The sequence below is a fragment of the Pinus tabuliformis genome, chromosome 9, assembly GCF_031772625.1.
Source record: "Pinus tabuliformis cultivar Carrire ecotype Pingquan chromosome 9, CPIR1, whole genome shotgun sequence".
In the NCBI taxonomy this organism is placed as follows: domain Eukaryota; kingdom Viridiplantae; phylum Streptophyta; class Pinopsida; order Pinales; family Pinaceae; genus Pinus; species Pinus tabuliformis.
The window spans coordinates 1,326,620,149-1,326,645,607 of NC_142307.1; the positions used below are offsets into that span (position 1 = coordinate 1,326,620,149).

The 25,459-nt window shown below is 38.0% G+C and overlaps 1 protein-coding gene across 3 annotated transcripts in view; it reads left to right on the forward strand.

Annotated features, from left to right (window-relative positions):
* The window catches only part of LOC149153417 (defective in cullin neddylation protein), a 268,362-nt gene that overhangs the window by 145,590 nt on the left and 97,313 nt on the right, over positions 1-25,459 (forward strand). For 2 of the 3 annotated variants that reach the window (XM_089439788.1, XM_089439787.1), the window contains exon 5: positions 6,546-6,569. The exons of the other annotated variant lie outside the window; for it this stretch is intronic. In XM_089439788.1, the coding sequence (XP_089295914.1) occupies positions 6,546-6,569 (24 nt within the window). The remainder of the gene's footprint in view (positions 1-6,545; positions 6,570-25,459) is intronic. 3 annotated transcript variants of the gene reach the window in all.

Here is a 25,459-nt window from a genome sequence, read left to right on the forward strand (position 1 = left end):
TGGTGAGGTACTGTAGTCAGAATAGTACCTGACAGAGCAGGGCCAGATGAGTTGTTACTGAGGGTTTCCATTTGAGGATTTGGATCAGCAGTGCATTTGCACAAGACAATCAGAGTAGGGGGCATCTTGACAAGCGGCAAAAGGATTTCCAGGAGGGAAATCAGGACTCAGAGGGAGTCCAGAAGAGAACTTCCAGACGGGAAGTAGAGACTCAGAGGAGTTGAACAAAGAACATCCAGGAGAGAAGTAGAGGAGCGTCATAGCACTACACGGGGTAAAAGACCAGGATAGATTGGACGAAGCATGGAACTTCGCAATCTGGAAGGCCATAATCTTATTAGTGCTTGACAGGAGTCGTGTCAAGAACTTTGCCTTGAAGGTTATAGCTATCCCAGTCGACCCTATTGATAATGACAAGTACGAGGAGGCGATGGCGAGGGCCAAGTGCATTATCCTTGACGGGGTCAAGGATCATGTGGTACTACATATAGCCGAGAAGGAAATGACAGTTGAGATGTGGGAGGCTCTCAAGAACCTTTACCAACGTACTTCAGATGAAGAAGGGTCAAACGATTGACTCCTTCTTCGGAGGACTAAATGAGATCTGAGATCAGTTGACTGCTATAGGATCGACACCGGATCAGGAGCTTATGGTGAGGACAACTCTGAATGCTGTCTCAAAAGAGTGGGAAGTGTTTTTCCAAAGCATCCTGGGTAGAGGGACTCTCGTACCTTGGGACGAGATGTGGGCAACTCTTCGCCAGGAAGAGATCAGATGACAGTCGAAGACAGGTAGCAGTAGCAAAGGGATCAATGTCAAGCAGGAGGAGGAGGATGTGGCCCTAGCATCTGAGGGAAGGCAGGAGAAGCAGAAGAAGAAAGATCTCTCCAAGATCAAGTGCTTCCACTGTGGGGAGATGGGTCATTATGCGACCCAGTGCCCAAGGAAGAAGAGTAAGGGAGAGTCTTCCGAGACTAAGGCAATGCTAGCACGGGCAAAGAAGGAAGTTTTGACAGACAATGATTGTGCCATGAGTGCACATGCACCACTTGAGCGGAAGTGGGCAGACATCGAGTTGTAGTCAGGTGGACTACAGGCGATGAGGGGCAGGATCCTCAAGGTACACAACCTCTTGGATTAGACCTTGCTACGGGAGCCCCAACGAGGAGTAGCAGGACTGGTTGAGTGGGTAGAGACAGATGCGGATGGAGCGGCAGAGAGAACTATAGTGCAGGAGTCCCGAGACAGCGCAGAGGTATCATGCTGCAGCAGTGCGAGAGGCACAAGAGTGTTGCACCAGTGCAAGATGGCACAAAGAGGTGTGCAACGGTGCGAGATGCAAGGAGTTGTTGTAGCAGCACAGAGGTTAGAGAGGGAGCAGTTATCAACAGCAGAGGGAGCTTTAGCATCAGAGGGTGTTTCTAGCCCAACTGGGAGGTCAGTTGGGAGATCAGTACTTACTTCTCAGTAACTGAGTTGCAGTGCAACAATGGGCAGCACGATGCAGCATGATGATAGGAGGTGCAGTGCGGATGCAGTGATGGGAGAAAGGACCAACAACAGCACAAATGCAAAGGACCAACAATAGCATAGATGCAGAGGAAGGTGCAGTGCAGATGCACTGCTGGGAGAAAGGAGCAGCAGCAACACGGTTGCATATGGAGCTGTCGTATAGATGCAACAGTGGCAATGGCAGAACCATGGGCAGTAGTACAAGAGGCAATAGTGCAGAGGATGTTGGGCAAGAAGGCCTAGCATCAGCACATGTACTGATGCCGGAGGATCAGAGTAATACTCAGTGAGGAGTATTGCTAGACCACAGTCCTCGCTGAGAGGGAGTGTTGATTTGGGGTAGCATTGGATGTGCTCCAGCCACGAAATTTGGTGGAGAGGTTGGGGCACATGAGATCTCCAATACCCAGAAAGTGTTTGGGCAGATTCTAAACAGATCAGGAGATATTAAAGTAATTGATATTTTTAATGGAGTCCCTAAGTCTAAACTTAGGGAAATATTAATATGTATTAATATGAATCTGTGTTAGAATGGTCCAGAAGACATGGATCAAGCCAGATCTCATCTTAGCCGTTGATTAGGGACTTAATCTCGGTCGTTGAATCGTCAACAGGAATAGTATAAGAGGAGGCTTGAGGGTCACTTGGAGATCACACCGGATGATCAATCATTCTATTTTCTAGAGCGGGGTTTGCTAAGAGAGAGAATCAATGATCAGGAGAGCAGCTGAGGGGCATTGAGTACAAAGAAACAAAGAAGGAATAGATTGTGTCGGGAGAGCAGTGCATCAGCCAAGGAGGGTGACGCAGAGCCAACAAGGGCTCACACAGGGCCACGCAAAGGCAACCAAGTGCTGTGCAGAGCATTAGAGGGGCCAGCGCAGTTGACACAAAGGCTCCTAGAGTTGACGCAGGCCTAGAAAGGCTGACACATGGCCAACATGAGACAGAGATGGGATGATGCAGGCCTAGAAAGGCTAACACAGGGCCAGCGTGAGATAAAGAGGGGCTTACGCAGTCCAGATTGGGTAGACGCTGGGGTTGCAGGAGTAGTTTTGTGCTGAAGAGCCGCCGGAAGAATTTTCCGGGGTTTCAGCCAGGAGATTTCTCTCAAACTGTGAGGTATAGTTGCTAAGGAAATTCTCTGTTGGTTAGGCCAGTTTCGGCACTCAGATTGTACTCTGATATTGCTTAATAAGAAAACACTTAGATAGCTGCACCGATTTTCTTGCATTGGGTTTTTCCGGGGACATTGGTCCAAAAGTAATGGTGTCATGTGGTGTGTTTGTTCTTGTTTCTTTTAGTTGCTGATCTGTAATATGTTGAGCATGCATTGGTGTTTATTTTCAATATTTACTTTGTAAATAACTTGTTAAAGAAAAATTAACAAGTAGGTAGGAATAAATCAGGAAAAGTGCATGAAGGGTTTCTAAATTAAGTAAACGTAGAAACTTCAACACTAACAGGGTCCATTTCCTGAGAGTAACCATCGTTATTTTGGAGTGCCCAAGGAAAATTGATCTTGTGCCTCCTAGTTGAATACACTTACCTCCATATCCACTACCCACAACTCTACTGATTATTATAAATTATAAGCAATGCAAATATTTCAAGGGTGAAGTATTGATCAAACTACATGAAAAAAAGAAGGAAGGTACAAATAATGCTCAACGCAACCTTCAGTTCATTCAAATGTAGTTTTAATCCACCCCAAAATTATGAGTCACCGTGACCATAATTATATAGAGAAGATTGTGATCAAGTTAACAAAGAATTGATGGAGATGAAAGAAAAACTGAACGAAATTTGTGACAATATGCAGTATACACTATGAAAATGAAGTCCTCATTGATAAAATCAAAACAGGTGCAATGGTCATAATGCTAATAAACTAAAATGAAAAGAAAGTCGAAGTCTATAATGTGAGAGTGAACAAAATTTAGAAAAAAGGACTGACCATAATAGTAATAATAGATCCAGGGTTAAGATGAATCTATGCTCGTTTACAAGCAATCAAGATAAATGGAAAGAAATAATCACCTTTATCAACAATTAAAGAATGTCCAGCAACAGAGGGAAAGAAAACAAAAAGACCATAAGAGAAAATGAGAGATGTCTACGAGGTGATATTAGAAAAATACAATGAAATTTCAAACCTGGAAACCCAAATCAAACCTTGATTGCTGAAATCAATCAATTAAAATGAGGAAAAATTGCATTTGCAAATTGAAGTGCATTTGAAAACAAAGCATCGTTAACAAATGAGATTAAAATTGAGAATCAATCTGTCACTACTGATGTATATTTATCAGTTGGCAAATCATTTAGAGCAATTGCTAAAGTTATTAATTGGATCTTGAGAATAAAAGGAATGCCCTCAATTCTATCTGGGATTATTGAAGAGAGTCATAAGTGCAACTTTTACTGTCATTGGGACTGCCCAATGTTACTTGGGAGCGGGAGCGGAAGCGGGAGCGGGAGCGACCATTTTCAGAAGCTCCCGGTTTGGGAGCGAATCCCGGAGCGATTTTTTAAAAATATATATATTTTTTATATTTTTTAATTTTTGATACATATATGTCAACAAAAACATGTAGAATGATGAATTAGATATAAAAAACATAAAAAAGCATAGATTGAACCATATAACAACAATCATCTAGAAGTTATAATCTTCATCAACCACGTCCGCAAGTTAGTAACATAGTAACATACAACATATTGAGTCTCATGATTCATCAATCTTAAAGTTTCAAGCTTTCAAAATTCAATATATAACATTTATCATCATTGATCACCAAAGTTGTACTTGTAAGCTAAGTGTAACCATTACAACAAATAATATCTAACATGAAATGAAATGTTATAAAATGAAACGAAATGAAACAACTTTCAACTTTCATGAAGCATCATATTCATAATTCATTACTAATGAGTTATAATTGCCAACTTCAAACTTAAATATTCATATATTGTTTAAAAAAATATCATAATAAATATGAAAGAGTCAATAGTTATAAAAGCTACTAGAAACTAGAGAAGAGAAGTAAATCTATTATCTATTTCTTATGCTTGGGCCTCTTGCCACCACGAGAAATGTCTAATTTTTTAGTCTTGTTGCAAAATCAGGATCTTTGTCATTAATATCACCCTCCAAGCATTAATATCCAGAGGTATCTTTGTCATTACCTTTGTATCTGTATAGGGATCTTTGTCATTAATATCACCCTCTAAGCATTAACATAAGATAGAAAAAGCATAGCATGTCAAGTCAAGATTTTGTTTGAGTGATGCGTACATTTTTAGAAGGGTCATGATAGAGGAGTTCGACAACCAATGTCACTAACATCAAGGTACATAGAGGGATTGGTACTCTTGATTAAATATGAGTTCCATACCCTAATACATGACAAAATTCAATGGAAACATTGCAATCCCCCAATCCTGAAATCCTGAAAAACTGATAAGTCTGCTGGATTTTGAATGAAATCTAAAATTCTACTTTCTCCATATGAAATCCAATGAGGACGAAACCACTCTCAAACATCCTGAGTCATTTCATGGTAATGTTAAAAATTTAAGTAAAAGGATGAAAATGAAAATTAAAGAAAATGTCACTTTTACTTTAAGAATTTAACATTACCATGAATAGCATATCAATACTAGGGCCTAGACTTGATCATTAAGTTGCCCCACTCAAAAACTATTTGTTTCTTTCAAAAAAAATTGCATTTCGAACATTACTACAAAAAAAAAAAATGCAAAAAAGGCAAAACGCTCCCGAAAACGCTCCCGAAAAGGCAGGGAGCGAAATTTTTTTTAGGGAGCGCGCTCCCGAAATCGGGAGCGATTTCGGGAGCGCGCTCCCGACCCGCTCCCGCCCGGAGCGCGGATCGGGAGCGGGAGCGAGGGGGGGGGGGGGGGGCGCTCCCCCGCAACACTGGGACTGCCTAACTTCACACCATAATGTAGAAAGACTGTAAAGCACTAGTATAAAATGCATATTATTATCACAGAGCAAAAATAAATCCTCATACAGATTAAGTGAAGAAGGTGAAAATTATAAGTTGTTTTAGCAATGCAAGATGAGAGCGTGGAGTCATTAAGAAAAGAAATGTCCCTAGGAGCATCCTCCTTCTGGATTTTTGAGATGGCTGCTTTTGATTGGAAAGTGAAGCCATACAGAGCTTTTCAGTCGTCTATCTAGAAATGTGGATGAACTCAGCCTACGAGGAGGCTAACTGTCAAACACTTAATTCTCATGAAGAGGCAGAATATCTGACTCTATGTAGTTGGCATCTCCATATGATGTTGTGCCAATAAGAGGAATGGCCACATTCCTACGATAATTATTATTCTTAAATTTTCTTTTGTGTTTTACCTGCAAGAAGTTCCTCATTTATTTCGGCAAACAGTACACATATAATGTCAAATTTCTTGGATGCATATTTTGTAATGCTTGATGAGGTATCTAGTTGAAAACTAGTAATAGAAGGAAAATATAAAAATAGTATCTGTGCTGTAACCTGTTATGTAGTTTCAATTTTGCATATTGCAAGACTTCTATACTGTACTACTCATTGAACAGATTTTCAAAAGGCAAGAGTAGGAAAGGATGACTAAATTTCTTATTTATTATCTTCTTTTGGTATTCTGTGAAGTGAATGGGTATTCTGTTATTTCTGGCAAAAGTTTCTGTATCCACGCACTTTATTATCTAGGTTTCTGTATATTCATATTCTGATTTTTTACTTGATTGATAGTTTGTCAATGTGTTATCATAAAATGTCTTCTTTGCTTCTGAAATCATAAATGCAATGTAATATCAAATTGGATGTCTATTTACATACAATTATGGGGATGTGCTTGACCAAGAGTACGGCTATTGACCTTTTGTTAATATTTTGTATGCTTTGTATATAATATCCTGAAAGATATCATGTAATATGGTGGAAACATATTGCATAGTGGTTTCAGAATGCCGAGTAATGAATAAAATGATTAACTTTCCCGTTTGGTACATTATTGGCAGGTAGATCCAGGCGATATTGTGATGGTATGTTCATTACTATGGCTCTATACTATCTGATTAATTTATTTTTACATTTCTTGATAAAAATAGGATAGGGGTGCCATAAACAACATTCATTCTAGGTACAGAGGCACACCTGTATTCATCTAACCAACTGTTTGCTTCTGGACATATTTGTAGACGATCTTATTTCACCATTCTTCCCTCTTACTACCACCACATTCGCTACCTGAGATGATTTCCTTGTAGGTGCTGTGGTTTGAGCAGTTAACATCTTCTGAAGTTCCTTTTGAATAAGAGGGCCAATCTGGGATTGATATGTCTTTACTTTTGTTTGAGTGGATTTGCATCCTTTTTTATGGGATGTTATGTTGAATTGTGTCTGCTTTAAAGTTTATACACCTTGAGGTCATCATACGGCTAGGAGAATACATTCCTATGGACTTATACTTCCTAATGAAATTCTCTTTTTCCCTACTCTCATATGTTGAAGTATTCTTTTCAACCCGGATGAGTTGTGGAGTTTCCACTCATACAACAATTCTTTCACTAGCATCTTTCAGCGAGCTTACTTCCCTTTTCTACTTGTACATATCATGCTTGTCAAATATTTTCTCAAAAGGGAGAACACCCTTTGGAAACTTTTCATCCATAAATTCTACAACCTCAAGATCCTCTTTTTCACCTTGCCAATTGATTTGATTGTGTGAGAACTCACACAAACTATTTAGGATTTTATTTTCAACTTTTTTTTGGGTGACTAGTGGAATTGGCAACTGGGGTGGTCTCCTACTCGCTTGAAACAACGTTGATTCTGTCCATTACCACTATAACCACTGGGTGCACCATGCTGCCCCGAATGTGGACATAGGCTAATCGAGGGGATCAAACCAATTACATGCTTTTCCAAGTAATCGACACCCTCGAGGGCAGACTATTTAATAACCTTATCACCTACATCATGGAAAATTTGTCCATGCTCATAATTATCTAGAATGGAGAGTATGCATAGTATCTCAATCTTACAATCCCATAAATAAATTCTTCACAAGGTTGAAGATAGGAAGTTGCTGCTGCTAATATATTTGCTTTCATGCTTTGTTCCCTTGGGAACACATCAATAGTATATCCATCAAATAACTCTATTGAATCCCATACCGCAAGCCTATATCTCTTCAATCTTTCATTTTTAGAGCAAACTGACCTTTAACTTGCTTTACTACAAGGTTTCAATCACTTGTAGCCTTCATTATTTTGATACCAATGTCTCTTGCGAGTTCAATACCTAAGCATAATTACACTTATATTTTGCAGCATTGTTTATGCAATCGTACTCCATCCTTTTGTTAAAATCTTAGTATCACCCTCAGGAGATGTGGAAACAACTCTAGCACTAGTGCCTATTCGAGATATAGATCCATCAAAGTGCATCTTCCAAGCAATCTTACAGTGATCTGTACATGCTTATTTAGCTACGAGGCCTATAGAATGAGCCAAGACAACATAACTTCCTAGATCTTCTTCTTTGCAAATTAACTTATCCATTGGATCATTTGGATCTTCAACTTGATACCTTAAAAGGTGGCTCCTTATATAATGCGACATCGGTACCTTCACATGTGGGTATGGTGGCGTATGATAAGTCAATATAAAGACTATTTCTAAGGTTTGCGACCGATTTTTTCTATAGGAGCATACCCCATGTGTTAGGGACATTAATGACTACTATGTCCATTAACAATGAAATATTTGGGTATGTGACTTACTTAACATGAATATCTTTAATCAAACCACATTCTTTTATCTCTTTGGAGTCTATAGTGCATACATTTATGTCTGGATGATTAGTTTTAAGACCAAGCTAGTTCATGACCTTTAAAGTGATCACATTTGTTGAAGCTCCTAAATCTAACATACAATTGTGATGGGGTTGTTAGACACTTAATACTAAGAGATTTTATAAATTGTAAATAAGAGATATTTGAAGAGTTAGAATAGGAAGAGACAATCAAACCTTCGATGTTGAAACCAAAGGTCATGAAATCATTATATATATATATATATATATATATATATATATGAATGCTTGGATTATTGGAAAATCAATGATAGTTGCAATTTCACCCCTACTAATATCCAACAATTGTACTAGAGCTGGTGTAACTACCTTCATTCTAGATTGTTTCTCTGTGTAACAACCCATCTCGAATTAAAGGAAGCATAGGGATATTAGCATGCATGCGAGGCATGCATATGATAGCTACATATGCATGCATTGCCTGTACTGTACTAGTATACAGATTGGTTAATATCATTAAAATGTGTCTATATTAAGGGTAACGAAATAACTAGTGAAATAAATACCTAACTTATAAAAAACGTAGTGGGGTACTAATTCTATTATATAAAATTAAAAATAAATGCATTGTATTAAACTAAATACAAAAGAATTATTACATATATATCAATATTCTAACAAAAGAAACTATATTTGAAATGAAAAGAAATTAACATATAGAGAAAGTATACCTATGTATTAAAGTATGATTTAAATTAGAGCCATAATATTATAAAAAGATAACTTAAAATATGCAAAAAGCAACGTAACATAATAAAAGGGACATATGAGGGGAAGTAATTTTATTTGAGTCAGCGACTGTTTCCATACAGTTATGAAGTTATCCAATTTGAAGCGGTGGAGTAACCTCCCCAGTATAAGAGGAGGTAAGGTATTGTAGAGAAGGGACGAAAAATTCTAATAGAAAGGGAGACAGAAGAGAAATTTTGGGAAATTTATAGAGAGGAGGCAATAGGAAATTATCATATTGTTACTGACAGAAGGCATTCTAAGCTCAATTGTTCTTGAAGTTTTGGGCACGGGGGCTAGAGTACCTCAAATTTGAAGTATTTTGGAGCCGGGTATCGAGGTTGTGCCCAGTTTGGCAGGGAGGTTTTGGACTTTTGGTACGGGAGCGGGAGCGGAAGCTAATCTGAAGCGTCTTCAACCACAGAAACCTAGGTAGGTACTCAACATCAAATTGATAAATTCGGATATTATGAATTATGGTTAAATTTTAAAGCATGTTTCATACTCTATTTAGAGTAAATATTTTATTAAATTATTTAGAGCATTACACTTTGTCATATTACTTGCATATGCCTAACCACTGAGATTTGTGTTTCTCCATCTTTTGCAGTTGTTTCTCTGTCTAGTCGTCAGAAACCCTAGCAACACTATTGTAGGATCTTCTCCTGTTGAAACACACTCTCTCTTTCCTCTCAAGCATCACCTCTATTGAGATATCTTTCTTTGTGTATTGTGAATCCTGGTGTTGTGAAGCCCACTTGCTTAACATTGGGATCGATTACCATTCTCAACACTTATCTTGCATCCATTGTAGCATCGATTCTCCCCACAACCACCTCGCCCTCGGTTTCTTCTCCTATGGTTTGATTTTTGTGCAATTCTATAATTTTAGCGCTCATTGTTCAAATCTCCGTTTGTTGATTGTAAAGTGGCTAGTTGTGGTTAGGCAAAAACATGGAGAGTATATGTTTGGGGTCATTTGTGAAACATTGATATCAAATGTTGAAGGAGTTTGCAAAGGATTTTGTGTTGGATTTTGTTTCATGGATAAGTCTGTGGCAATATCATGCCAACATGGAAGTGTATTTCTTCTTGTATTTTCGACTTGTAGGCATGTTAACTCCCCTTCACAACTCTCACATTTAGGCCCTCATCTCTTCTGTAATTTGGGATCACTTCGCATTTTGGTCTTTGCACTACATTTCATTAGTACATATTGGCATAATGTGTGGGAATTTTATTTCCACTACTTGTTTGGTGATTAGCATCTTTGTTTGGTTTTAATTTTGACCAACCTGTTTGTATGCAACAATTACCATTACCATTTGTACTAGAGGTATGGGGGTTTGATTGACTTCTACATCCAAACAAGACACTTGTTGGTGAAGATGCATACTCTGATCTCTATTGTTGGTGTGGTGTCAGGTTGCAAAGAAAACTACTCAGAATGGTTAAGAAATATAAAAAAAATGCTGATTTGTAATGATTTATGGTGTGGGATCTGTGAAGGAGACATTGGAGAAGAGGCCAATGGAGAAGCACAACAAAAGCCTAGTGGACTTACAAAGCCTATATCATCTAAGGAGCTTGCCAGTTGGAAGAAGAAAGACACGAAAGCATATATTGTGATTTCTTTGATAGTAAGTGAAGAGGTGAACCACCATATTGTTCATGTTTATGATTCATATGGAGCTTTATAGAAGTTAAAGGACTTGTATGACTCACTCAAAATTGGAACTTGTAGAATTGCTGGTGAAGCTCTTCAGCCTAGAGTTGAAGGATGATGATCCCATGAGTTTAGCCATTGAGATCAAAGCCATGATGCATGACATTTGATACAACTGGAGTGAAGATAGACATGTCTCTCAAAACATTCATGAAATCTCTCTACCCTACATACACGTACTATATTGAATCTTGACAAGCTAGTGGCCAAATGAAGTCCTCCTTATTTGAGATTTTACTAGAGAAAGTTGTAGAATGTGATGAAGGTTTTGGAAGGAAGAACACAACTTAGTGCACTAGATAAATTGTGTGCCTGACTCAAAAATGGAAGAATCAAACAAATGACTCTTCTAGTGGCGGCAATAAAAGAGGAAATGAATCTAATTTTGACTATGACCAATGTGGCAGAAATGTACAGACTTAAGGCTTCTAGTAGATATTAGTTTATGGTTATCTTTAAACCATCATCTAGTAGAAGACATCAACTTTTGCTAGGCATCTGGTTTGTGGTCACCCCAAAAACCGCTAGATTCAAAGAGCACATTTAGACATTGGTAGCTGTCCATCTCTTCATGTGGATTGATGAATACTCCTTTGGATAGACACCTAATCTATGGGAATATGTTGAATTGTAAATATCTTGTATGTAAATAAGAGATATTTGTAGAGTTAGAATAGGAAGAGACATCAGACCTTGTAAGTTAAAACCAAAGGTCACAAAAGGATTGTATATATATATATATATATGAATTGATTGGTTTAAAATTCAACAAAGGTTGTAGTTTTTGCTTTGACCACTCTCTAACAAGAGTAAATCATTTATAACCAGTGTAATGTGCAAAAGAGCATGGACACCATTCCTCCTACCTTGATCTATTGCTTGGAATATTGTTGGATAGTCTTCATTCATTTCTTCTTGATTTTAAAAATTCTTGAATTTCTCCTTTTGTGATGGAATTTTCGCTAGTGCAATGGGAGGTAGAAGGAATTTCGAATAGGGAAACCTTTGGTGGCTTCCATCTCTTTTATTTTAAAATTCCAAGGAAAGAAATAAGCCTCTCTCGTAGCCCGAGGGCTAGAGTGATGTTGCTGGTGCTAGGCCAATCCACAGGTATACTCAATAGTTCACAAGGTTCGAAGCTAATACGACAATATTCATAGCCGCGAAGTCATTACAACAATATTTATCAAGGCACTATAGCTCATCATGTCACTAGCAAGGATTTGAACTTGGTTGGGAAAGATAACAACCATTATGCCCAACCACTCGAGATAACCCTAATTGAAATTGTTGTTGGCTTCCATCTATTGTAGCAGATTGCCTATTCATTTGAAATCTTTGAGGAACCTATCTTACAGGTCGAGGCTTGTCTGATTCAATTCGATTTCTTCTTTGTATGTGATTAGGTCCTGTTGCACTCAAATTGTCAAAGTTCCAAGGAAGTGGAAGTACCAACTTTTTTAGCAAGGATCAGATCACATATCAATAGTCCGTGTGTCATGGTCATCCCATTCTGTAAGTGATATATTGTAAATGATCTTACTAAACCTTGAGTGTATGTAACAATCTATGTAATCCTATAATTTGATGACGAATTCCATCCTAGGAGGTTTTTTAACCTCGCTAATTACCTGTGTTTTTCGACATAGCGAATCAAAAGAGTTTTTCCCTCCAACTTAAACCCCAAAGCTAGGTTGGAATTTGTTGTCGAATTATCAGGTGAGCCCTAGTGTTTTTAGTTGAGGCTGATGTAAAATTGGTTTGGGAATAATTTAAGCAGATTGGCTAAATTATTTTATTACAAATCATTTGGTTTACTAGATCATATTGTGTCGTAAATGGGTTATGTGTCTTGAGGGTCTAAACCAAATGTGTGTTCCCTCTTTGAGTCTTGCAAATGAAAAATCATATGTATTAGTGGGTTGGAAAAATAATTAAAACCCCTCATGTGTAAATTAGTTATTTTTTTTGGTTAAATAAAATTAAATCCTAAGCCAGAAAATTGATTAATTAGAGTCAAATTAAATTGTCTTAGGAAAATAAATTCTCCAAATGGAAAAATTCGTGGGTCTTAAAAGAGTCAATTTTTAAAGGTCCTCCACCAAGGGAATATTGTATATTTCAAGAAAATTTTGACCCTTGGACCATGGTGGTTAATTCAAAGTCAAAATTTTGAGGAAATTAGCTCAAAATAATTAATTTTGAGCTAAATAAAATGATAAATTTGAAAATTCCTCAAAATAAAAAATCAAGGGCCAAGATTAAAAGATATTGAAGTGCATACTAACGACCAATATTATTTTGACAAGGATCAAAGAAATTAGCCGTTACTTTTCAATTTGGAGGATTTACCTGTAAATTAGAGAGTTAGTTGAGTCTCTAGTCATCTTGATCTTTGGCTAGAATTGCTGCTGAAGCATTTTGTAAACTATTGTCTCGCTGGGAACTATTGTTTCTACTATAATAAAAGACTTTGGGGTGCAACTCGAGGTGTTCTTGTTCGTTGATCTGTGGTATGTATTGACCACGAGCTTCCTATGTGGTCCTTTATATTATTATTTGGAGATAATGCATAGTGTTTGCAGGTACTCAATCCTTGGTCTCCAAGTTCACAGACTGTGGGTAAGGGTTACTTTGTTTGGATCTCTAGTTTTTATTCTGGTGCATTGAATCATTGCTTGGGCTATAGTGTGCATTAATTTTTTTTGAAGCGTTTTAGCCATTCTTTCAAGGAAAAAATATCATAAAAATTGTTTTCTTAAAATCTATTTTAAAAATCCATATATATTTTGTGAATTAAATTGTAAATTATTTTTCTAACTTGGGTTGGGGTTTTTAGATTCATTTTGTATATATTGGGGGTTTGGGTGTTGTAAATTTTATTTTTGTAGGATAGATTAAGGAGTCAAGTGGAAGAAGAGCTAGATCTAGGCCCTTGAGGGTAAGATCTGGTCTCTTGAATTTTTTTTGTAGGGTTTCCATTGAAGAATTTTCAGAAAATCAAAGAGCTAAATCATAAATTGTTTTGGATCAAGGGTTTCAAACTTTTCAGAGCTTCTAAGCCTAATTTTTCCTTCCTAGGCCTTAACATTAGCCTTTCTCCCTCTAGCGACTTGGTTTCTAGCCCTGCTAGGGCTAGCCGTGACCCTTAGGGGCTGCAACTTCCCTTCTTTACCCTAATCGTAGGCCAAAAAGGGCTTGCGGCCTCCTCTTTTGCCATATTAGGCCTGCTGTAGGCCTTTCCACCTCCTCTCCTACTCTAGGCCTCCCCTCTCTCGGCCTTCCTCCGTCGGCCTTCCTTCTTGGCCTCCTCTCCCTCTTTCCCTAGGCTGCAACCCTCCAAGGGCTTGCGGCTCCCTTTCCTTGGCCTTTAGGCCACAGGCCATAGGCAATAGGGCTCTTCCTAGGCCTCTAAGCCCTCCATACCCCCAACGCTAGCCTCATTGGGCATAGTGTTGCCTCTTTGAGGCCTTATTCTTCATCTTTGGAACCTGATCTAGCATCCTAGGCCTTTTATCCTTGCAAATTCGTCTCCCTTGGCCTTGTTCTCCTTTCCTTGGCCTCTTCTGCCCTAAATTGACCTGAAACTCTAGTTTGAAGTTTTAAGGCTAAATACTTGGCAGTATTGCAGGCTTAAGGTCTCAAATTTCGTATTTTTCAAGTGGCGACATGATCCCAAAATTTCAACGAATTTCAGCCATGGGATCTTCAAGGCCTTAGGCCCAGGGTTTGACCTCTAAACCCTTGTTTTGCTTAAGGTTTATTACAATAGTCAAATCATTAATAGCTAAGTCCTAAAATCACATTTTAAATGGTCAAAATTAATTAGAATTGTAAAATCTAAAATTTCACAAGCTTTGGCCACTTGGGCATCTCTAATTTGAACTAGATCTAACTTTTTAGCTTGTTGGAATTTACTGCATTCAGGTCTCAAATAGTTCTGAAAAATATACTTAATAAGGATAAAAAAACTTGAATTTTCAGTTTCCAGCAAGTTTTTACTATTTTTAGGCATTTTGGGCATTATCTCTAATATTTCTAGCTTGCTGATTTGTCATTGTTTCACTGCTGTAATAAACATATTAGTTCTGAAATTTGCTGAGTCACACTTCTTAAAAGCCCTAAAATTTGAAATTTTGAGTTCTAGTGCATTTTTACTATTTTTGGGCATATTGACCATCTATTTTTGGCATCTTTAGCTCGCTGATCTGTGGTTGTTTACTGCTATAAACTAAAGAATCAGATCTGAAATATCACTGAATACATCATCATAAAGTGCGCTAAACAAGTTAATTTACATTTGCTGGTCAAAAAGAATTTTTATTTGTAAGGGAAATTTCATGATTTAAAGTGGTTTTCTCATTCTTGTTATAACATTGATAAAGTCTGAATTTTCTGAATTTTTACAGCTGATATAAATTGTCATAGATCTGAAATTGGCTTATCTCATTTTTGCACTCATAATCTGACATTGATTTTGTTGATTGACATAATATTTTGTGTTAATAGTCATTGGTGGATAAGTCGGTTACTTGAAATTTACACTTGTATTTCTTAGCACTCATCTTGTTTAAGATTGTATCAGAACATTGTTAAGTATTCTTGAATTAAGATAAATTTCACATAAGTACTTAAGTAACTTAAGAAATCTTAAAATCAAGATAATCTCACCCATAAGCATACTAGATTTAGATGCTTTAATAATTTACCTCCTAACATAAGCTAGGTTGATAGAAACATAGGACAACCCTTCTCACTTAGCTTGAGGGGCCTCGACAACTCTTCGGTGGTTAACATGGTGACCTTGCAATCGTCAGAGCCACAGTCTCTGTAGCGCCAGAGGCATCGGGTGATAGGAGCACAACAAAAGGTATCGTTAATCAGGTCCTAGCCTTCTTCCTGTTGTCCTCCTTCCCACAACCTACCTTGGAGCCCAACTTCAAAATAGTTAAGGGAAGGTTACATCTAGATTAGGCATTTAACTAAAAATAACCAAGATCTCTGCATCACACATAGGTCATAGGTTTGCATATCATTCAGGTTGGTCAATCGTCTTAAGCAGTGGGTGTTCGTCCGGTGATTTGGTTCCATTTTATTATAAGCAATAATTTGTGACTCCATTAAGGCATTGGTCCCATATTTTAAAATCTATTTAAATCAATAATCTTGCTCAAATTTAACCAATTGGCTAGGCCCTCATCCGTGTCTCCCAAACAAGTTGGTTCCCAACTTGTTTTCCTTCATATCATTCCATAGGGACTACCCCCCATAGCTTGCTGTTGGGAGACAGCTAGAACAAAGTGGACGGGGATTAGAGTGACAACCCTCATCTTGAACATTGTCATGGTGCCTATACAATCCGTGCGACAATAGGTCCCTTTCCTTAGCTAACTTTTTTTATTTCTTTTTAAGAAGGCATTGAATCGTAGATTTTTGTAGGCTAATTTGAATCTACACTTTTCCCTTTTATACCTTTAATTTGTTCACTGGATACAACAAATGACTTCCCCTAAATATTGCAAATGAATTCCTCTTTTTTGACTTAATTAATGCTATCAAAACTATTTGGATCTTCCTCATTACCTTTTTTTTCTATGTGGATGGTTGTTACGCGTTGGAGCCGTATGTGCTAATTGGAGGGTTTGTTGCATCTTGGAGCTTGATTTTGGATGATTTGGAGCACATTTTTCTTGAGTGCTCCACCTTTTGGGGCATCTATTGATCTCTTTCCCATAATGAGGAGGACATCCACCTAGAGGGTTTTATTGCTTATCCTTTGAGGATACTCAAAGTTGGGAGATGGAGCTTGCATGGCTTATGGTACACTTCCCTTTAACACTCCATCTATTTCTCTAGCGTTGAAAAAATCGGCATTGGCAAAAAAATCGACGAGGGTTTGTAAACATTGCTTTGGAAAAATTGGCAAAAAAATCGACAAAAATTGAAAAATTGTGACAAACATTAAAAATGCAAAATATATTCATTTTTTTAGATTTTTAAAATATAAAGTAACAACAATATTAAATAAACACATTGGCACATAAATATGAAGAAAGGACTGATATATATGATGTAGTCGATGCCAAATAAGACTCGGACATCAAAGTCAATACTAGATAATGCCAAACCTTGATAATTGTCCAATTTGTTAGTTTGTGTAGCTTAGATAAGAGTTCTAGTCTCAAGTTGTTTCCATTAGGCTCAAAACACAATTGGATTAATTATCTCTAACCCCACTTCATTTTATGAAGGGATAATGTCTTAAATAGATTTATTAACCAATTTTTATTTATTTTCCTAAGTTTAACTTAGGGAAATGGGTTAACTAATCAGTGTTAATTGAGACAAGTCAAGATGGTCTTAGCCATTGATTGTGATTAGATCGTGGTTGTTGTTTCATCAACGAGAGATTATAAGAAGAAATTGATGGGGCTCTTGGAGAAACAATTCGAGTGAGCAAGGGCACAATGATAGCATGGAAGACACCAACAATAGGGTTCAATAATGATTGAGATCGATATGGCAGAGAGAATTTCTTCACAATGATTTCCAATTTCTCAATGCTAGAGAGAGATTGAATTATTTTGCAGAGGTCGAACTTCTCCAGTTGGTGTGATTTGACAAAGAGAGGCTGATTTGAAAGAGAGAGGCTGAGTTGTTGGAGGAAGAGCAAATTTACTAGTGATCGTAGGATAAAAGACAAGTTTGCTAGAGAGATCAACTTTCTAGTGGAGGTCGAATTATTTGCTCAGGGAGTGCGATTTGCCGATGGATTCTTTAAGCCACACGTGTGGGTCGATTCTGGGTTGTATAGGAGGGCTGAATTGACTTAAGAGGGGCCAAATAGCTTCCAGGAGGTCAAAGTTGCTTGCAAAAGTGCTGGAAATAATTTACCGGTGCTTTGCTAATTTACGACAAGCAATTTATCTATTATTTCAATGACAAATTTGCTGAAGATTAATAAAACCCTCATTTTCACAACTAGTTTTCCCCACTTTGGGGTTTTTCTAGGGACAATTTATCCAAAAATATTGGTGTGGATTTTATGTGTGATGTTTTCTCAGTTCCTGTGGTTTATTATTTGGTGAAATTTGTAGTTGTGTTTTTATTTGATATTTGCAGTAAATTAATTTGCTGGGACAAATAATCTAAAAGATAGGAGAATAATAACCTAATTAACCATAATACAATTTTCACACAATCAAGTACTCAAATGTGGAGAGCTAATAGAAAATAACATCACATATATAAATATATCTCATCATCATGAGTTGTATGTACAATGGCAAAAGAAACAAAACTACTAGCTAGCTGTCTGAGATCAATGCCCTTCCTTGCTTTTACGGGAAAAGATGATGGGCTCTTTTCCAGGCCCACCCCTAACAATAGAAGGCCTTGGCCCTGTACCAAATGTCAGTTTATGACTGATAGGTATAAAATTGTGGTCTCTTATATCTGTAGAAGGTGGTCATGATGCTGACACATTCTCGTTGCTGGTGTTGCTATTGCTCCTCCTCCTCCTCCTCTCGCTGCCCCTGTTGTTGTACTATGATTGGTTCCTCCTCCAACCATGCAGGTGACTCTTCCATGACGGGAACAACATACACCACCCTCCACTTAGATGATACATCAATATTGTCCAAGGAAATGGCATGCACTCCTGGTGTTCTCTCCAGTTGATTCATCCATAGTCAGAGATTGAAATGGACATACACCAAGTAATGAAGGTATGAGAACTCGAACGACAACCTGTAGGAGTGTCATAAAAAAATTAATGAGTCTTGACTCTTGAGGGTCATAAATTACAATAAATGTAATTGCTCAATTGAAGTTCAAAGTTATAACCTATTGCGCTTCATTGAGTGTATTGTCTCAAATGCACTCCAATTGTGCTCACACCCTAAAGCTCTACAAGTTTGATTGAGGATTCTAATGGATAATTTTTTGTAAATTTGGTGCCCTTACACCATATCTTTGTAACCAAACATCTACAACAAAATAAAGAAAAGTTAAAACATAAGTAAACTTTCAAATAAAACAATTGAATTTAAAATCTAGAGTTCTAAATTAGTAAATTCTAATGATTAATGACTTGTTGCCTACGTGGAATCAAGGTGGTCCTTTCATAAATAGCATCATCGAAGCCAAATAATGTAGTACCAACCTGATACCTCTCTATCTCATGATTGATTGTGCTGCAAATCTTGGGATTAGGTACCATTCTACGAAGTGAAGTATGGATCCCTTCCATTACCTTGCATCAAAATCAAAGTTGCATTTGTAGGAAAATGCTGGGTTGAGGAAAAGCACTATTGCATGAATGGTTCGATGAATCATCCCTATACATCAACTATGAATTGCATCCCATAACATCATGTGTTTATTAAACTCAAGGTACCCTTTCCCACATAATAAGCTTGAATAGTCTCTTTGGCCCTATCCATGGCTAAATACAAATATGTTGTTGCAGGCTTACCGCTATCTACCAATCTCAACCTTTACTAAAGGTTCACTAAATGAGCACACTTCTTCTACTCCTTGTCAAAAAGAGTCAGTGTACACGAATTTAGCAATAATTCTCCCATCCTCTCTTTTGCTGTATTTACAATCACGCCAATCATCACAAACAAACATTTGCTTCAATTCAAACTGACATTGAAGCAAAGACTGAAGAGTAATGAAGTTGGTGGCAAAATGTGTGATTGCAGGACACCACAACTTTCCATTTTTGGTGTATCTCCTCATGAGGTTAGGAACAAAAGCATGGTTATATATGAACTTGGGGATGCTCCTAGCCATATCTATCACCTCTTTGATGAAGGAGAGTTTACCCATATCATGAGGCATTAAATCGATAAAAAAAGTCACTTATTGAATAAAAGGAGAAAAATGTTTTTATTTAATGGGTAAATAAAAAGGGGCAAAAGTCACTTGGAGAATAGGAGGAAAATGCACTAAGTGACTTACTAATAAAATAATAAACAGAGATTTCTAGAAGATTGGAGAAGATCCAACAAAATCTTATAAGAGGGGAGAGAAGGCCATTTTTCACTCATTCTGGTTTATGATTATTTCTTGTTGATAGACTAGGGCTGAAGCGAGTCTAGCTCGAGGGTTTTAGGTGAGATCCTTACACTAGCTTCAGTGGTCATCATTGTAGGAATTTACAGGGTAAGTTCCTCAGAAAGAACACCAAAAGGACACCGCTCACAACCAGATCACAGATCAATACACCAGTATTTTTGACGTGGTTAAAACCCTCAAAGAGGGAAATAGTCCATGGCCTGAGCCAACGCGGCCACTTCAGGGAATTTATTAATCAAAGAATGAAAATTTACATAAGCTTCTCTCATGCACGGATTACCCTACAAATGACCCTCCATGCGCTTTAAATAGAATTCATGGACCAATCGGGTGTCAAGCCACGGATCAAGTGTTGGTAATACCGAGGAGAGAATGAACCGTCGGATCACTACATACCGTGACCGTCGGATTGTAAGTTACAAAATGTACAACGGTAAAGAAACACACTTTACCTAACTCTATACCTAACTCTATACTAGACCAAGTTGTACTTAACTATTTCCTATGTGTCGGAATATCCTAACATCCCCCCTTAAGAACAACTTGGGATAGGATTGAAGGATTTACAAATATGACACAATAGGAGAAGGAAGGAGGCACTAGAGCCTACCCCCCCTTAGTGACAACTTCCTGAACTCCAACCATAAATCGAAGTTCAGTGAACTTAGCCTCTGTGAGAGCCTTTGTGAAGATGTCTGCAACTTGATCATCTGTTGAACAATATTGCACTTCAAGAACATGGTCGTGAATGAGCTTTCTGATGAAGTGCATGTGCAGTTCAATGTGTTTGCTGCGCTGATGTTGAACTGGATCTTTGCATAGCTGAATGGCACTTTGATTATCACACCAAAGTGTAGTCGGATGCTGCTGCTGAAAGCCAAATTCTGACAGGATCTGACGAAGTCACAAGGCTTCCTTACTAGCTTCTACGACACCACGATACTCTGCTTCTGCTGATGAAAGAGAAATGGCAACTTGTTTCTTACAAGCCCATGTAATAGGTCCTGAACCAAGAGTGAACACATAACCGGCAGTAGACTTCCGATCATCAGGGTCACCAGCCCAATCAGAATCAGTGAAACCAACCAATAGAGGAGCTGCTTCGGCACTGTAATGAATCCCAAACTGAACTGTACCTCGAACATAACGAAGTATTCTTTTAGCTGCTTTCCAATGACTTTCACGGGGGTTTTGCATGAACAGAGCAACAAGGCCAACAGCAAAGGAAAGATCAGGACGAGTATGGGTTAGATACAAAAGTTTTCCTACAAGTTGACGGTATAAGGTAGCATCAACTTCAGGAGAAGTACAAGTGACTGAGAGTTTGACTCCAGACTGAAAGGGAGAAGGGGCTTGCTTACAGTCTTCCATGTGAAAATGACGTAGAATATCACAAGCATACTTGGACTGGGAAAGGGAAATACCCTCCTTGGATTGCAAGACTTGAAGACCGAGAAAATAGTGTAAGTGTCCTAAGTCTGTCATTTCAAATTTCCTTTTGAGGCTAGACTTCACATGGTTTATAAGGTTGGGATCACTACCAGTAAGGATAAGATCATGAACATAAAGAACAAGGATGATAAGAGAGTTGCCCACTTTGTTGGTGTAGACAGTATTGTCAGAATGACACCTAGAAAAGCCAGATTCTAAAAGAAAGCTATCCATTTTGGCATACCAAGCCCGAGGAGCTTGCTTGAGACCATAAAGGGATTTCTTAAGTCGACAAACAAGGCTGGAGTCTGTTTGTATGAAGCCAATGGGTTGTTCCATATAGATTTCTTCATGCAAGTCCCCATGCAAGAAGGCAAATTTAACATCCATCTGATGGACTTCCCATTTGAAAGAGGCAGCAAGGGAAAGAACAAGGCGGATAGAGTTCATTATGGCAACATGGGAGAAGGTTTCAGTGTAGTCAATGCCTTCAACCTGTGAAAAGCCCTTAGCAACAAGACGAGCTTTATGTTTATCAACTTTCCCATCTGGTCCATACTTGGTTCTGTAAACCCATTTGCATCTAACAAGTTTTGGTAAAGGAACAAGATCCCATGTATCATTTGCCAATAATGAATGATATTCTTCATTCATAGCTGCTTCCCAATCTGGATGGCCTGAAGCTTTTGCAAAGGTGTCAGGATCATAATTTACTGGAGCTTGAGCCAGTAAAGAAGAGGCTCTCTCGAACTGAGAACGTGTGCGTCGCTGATCTGTAGGATCACCAGCAAGATCACCTGCTGCATCTCGAGTAGCACGAACCCATTTTGGAAGCTCAGGAGCTGAAGGAGGATCCTGAGATGGTGGGGGAGGATTGTCATCCTCACTTTCATCATCTGAAGAAGAAATGTTTTCAAAAGTAGAAGAGATAGAGAGAGGTGGCACATCCACCGGACTAGGCTCGCAGGCCGATATATTTTCATCAAATTTTACATCTCTTCTAATGATAACATTTTTGGACTTAAATGGAATAAGTCTATAGCCTTTTACATCTTCAGAATATCCAACAAATGTACATTTTTCACTCTTAGGTTCTAAAGCTTTATGCTTTTCATCTGGAATATGGGCCCATGCTTCACTTCCAAAAACATGAAAGTGACTTACATCTGGTTTAATTGAACTCCATGCTTCTTCTGGAGTGATATTCTTTAGAACCTTAGTAGGAGTGCGATTTATTATGTAATTTGCACAGTTAATTGCTTCTGCCCAAAAACTAAGACCAAGTCCTTTAGATTGTAGCATACAATTAGCCATTTCCTTTAAGGTGCGATTCTTCCTTTCAGCTACACCATTTTGTTGTGGAGTATATGGAACAGTATGTTGCATTTGAATTCCATTCTCAGTGCAATAGTTGATGAATGTGTTTTTAACATATTCTCCGCCATTATTAGATCTTAACTTAAGAATTTGATGTCCAGATTGTTTTTCAACAAAGGCCTTGAAGACCAAAAATGTGTTAAATACTTCACTCTTGAGTTTTAAGAAGTATACCCAAGTGCGTCTGGAGAAATCATCAATGAAAGTTAAGAAATACTTGCAGCCAGAGAATGAAGCAACAGGAAGTGGACCACATAAATCACTATGCACAAGCTGTAAAGGGGCTGAGGCGTGCCAAGAGGCACGTTTTTCAAAACTGTCCCGATGATGTTTTCCGAGTACACATCCGGAACAAACACCATCTCTGCAAGATACCATAGGAAGACCTGTCACCATATTTTCTTTACATAGATGCTGAAGGGAGCGATAGTTTAAGTGACCAAATCGCTCATGCCAAAGTTTGCTCACTTCATCGTTATGAGCAACAAATACTGAGGGAAGATTTGATGACCCAAAGTTGTGAAACTTATACAACCTTGTAGAATCATCAGCAATGCCAGTAGCCAAAATCTGTTTAGGATCTTTTAAGTCCTTGATTACAACATCATGAGGTGAAAATTCAACGATTTTACCTTCACCTGAATGAGTTATCTGATATACAGATAGAAGGTTGCAGGATAAGGTTGGAACACATAATACATCATTAAACTGACCATTGTCTAGATGAACAGTTCCAGTCCCTACAACATTAAGAGATCTATCATCACCAACATATATATTTTTGGTGTTACAATCATTTAAAGAAGAAAACATGGCTTTGTTTTTGGCCATGTGATAAGAAGCTCCAGAATCAATGAGCCACTCATGAGAATGAGAAGAAGAAGATACATTTAATGCATAACCAGACCGAGATGCTTGACAACCAAATGCAGAAAGTGCCATTCCTGAAGATGAAGTTGAAGTTGAAGATTGCCCCAAATGGATGTTATGCTTCTTCATTGCTGCTTCCAAGGCTTCCATCTTTTTAAAGCATTTTGATTCTAAGTGGCCATCTCGATTACAAAAGTTGCAATGTCTGTCAGTCTTCTTCCATTTGTTTTTATTGGTCTTATCATTTTGCTGAAATGATCTTTCATTTTGAGGCTGAGTTTGCTTAGGACCCTTGTTTGGTTTAGGACCATTTTTTTTAGGATATGACTTCTTAGGATTCTTTGAATTTGGTTGCTGCTGGGCGGCTAACGCTTTCTTGGAAGAGTTTCCAAGATTAAGAAGACCAAGGTGTAAGAGTTTTTCTTGTTCTCTTATTAAAGAATCACAAAAAGAGTCAAAGGAAGGAGGCTTATAGTCTTTTCCTTGAGAAATGAAGGCTTCCCTTGTAGAATGGAAGGTGGAAACAAATACAGAGTAGGCTGGTCCCAACTTAGTAAGGATGGAATAAATAAGGTTACTATCTTCTTTCTTAACCTTAACACCTTCCAAAAGATATCTAAGGGTCTTGAACTTAGACAAGAAATCTTCAATGCAAGAAAAATTATTAGGGTCCAATGTAAGCAACTCATTTTCAAGTTGATGGGCTCTAATTTCATTTTTAATCCCAAAAACTTTATTGATTTGTTCCATTGCTTCATGAGGAGTTTCAAGTTCTGCAATATGGAATCTAAGATCTGGAGAAATAGACATCCCTATCAAACCACGTGCTTGATCTTGTCTATTTTCCCATTTAGTAGCCTTGTCTTCATCTTTCGGTTTCTTTTCTTGGCCTATGGCTATTCGGTAGAGACCTTTACTTCTAAGTAAATCCTCCATGTAGGACAACCATTGGAAGTAGTTGGTGCTGTCAAGGGTAACTTGGTATTGACTTTCCTTTTCAACAGAAACTGAAGTTGAAGATGCTGAAAGTAAGTGTTCCAATGGATAGATCTCGAAAAATTAGGCTGGTTTAAAAAAAACGGCTCTGAAAAAGGCTTCCGGATGAAGAAGTTATGGCTTTTTGAAAAAAAGTTGTTGAAGTTGCCGACGAAGTGCGGGAATGTGCGGAAATGAAAAAGTCCGCCCCCACAAAATGGAGACTTGAACCCAAGACCTCTACTCTCTTAAAATAGCTTTGAACCAATTGATCTATACAAAAAATTTGAGAGAGAGAGAGAGGGGGGGGGGCCTTGGGTTGCGTGCCTGCTTTGAGAAAACTCTTTTTCCCTACAAAACAAAATACACAAAACCCAACACGGACATGCAAAGAAAACGAACCTTATGGCTCGAAGTTAGCTTTACCCAAAAAACTAAATATTTTCAAAAATTGAACCTTGCGGCTCAAAGTTAGCTTTAGCCGAAAAACTAAATATTTTTCTCAATGTTTCTGATTTTCCGAGATCACACTAAGGTGCAGGGAAAAGAGCATACGCATGAGAAAAATCCTTCCTTTCTGTTTCTGATTTGCCCAGATCGCACAGAGTCGCAGGGCAAAGAGCATACGCAGAAATGAAAGGTATAGATCCGGTTTAAAAAAAGCTAAATAAACCGAAACCGAAATAAGCAGAGAGAAAATAACAGTAAACTGCAAATAAACACTGTATACCTCCAGATCTTAAAAATGACGCAGCTAGGGCTACTGGAAACCTTTTCGCGTGAAACGAAAGGGGTTCTTCACTGGAACAGATGCTCCAAACACAACAGAGCAGTCCTCTCGGCCCGAAAGCAGTCAGAAACAAC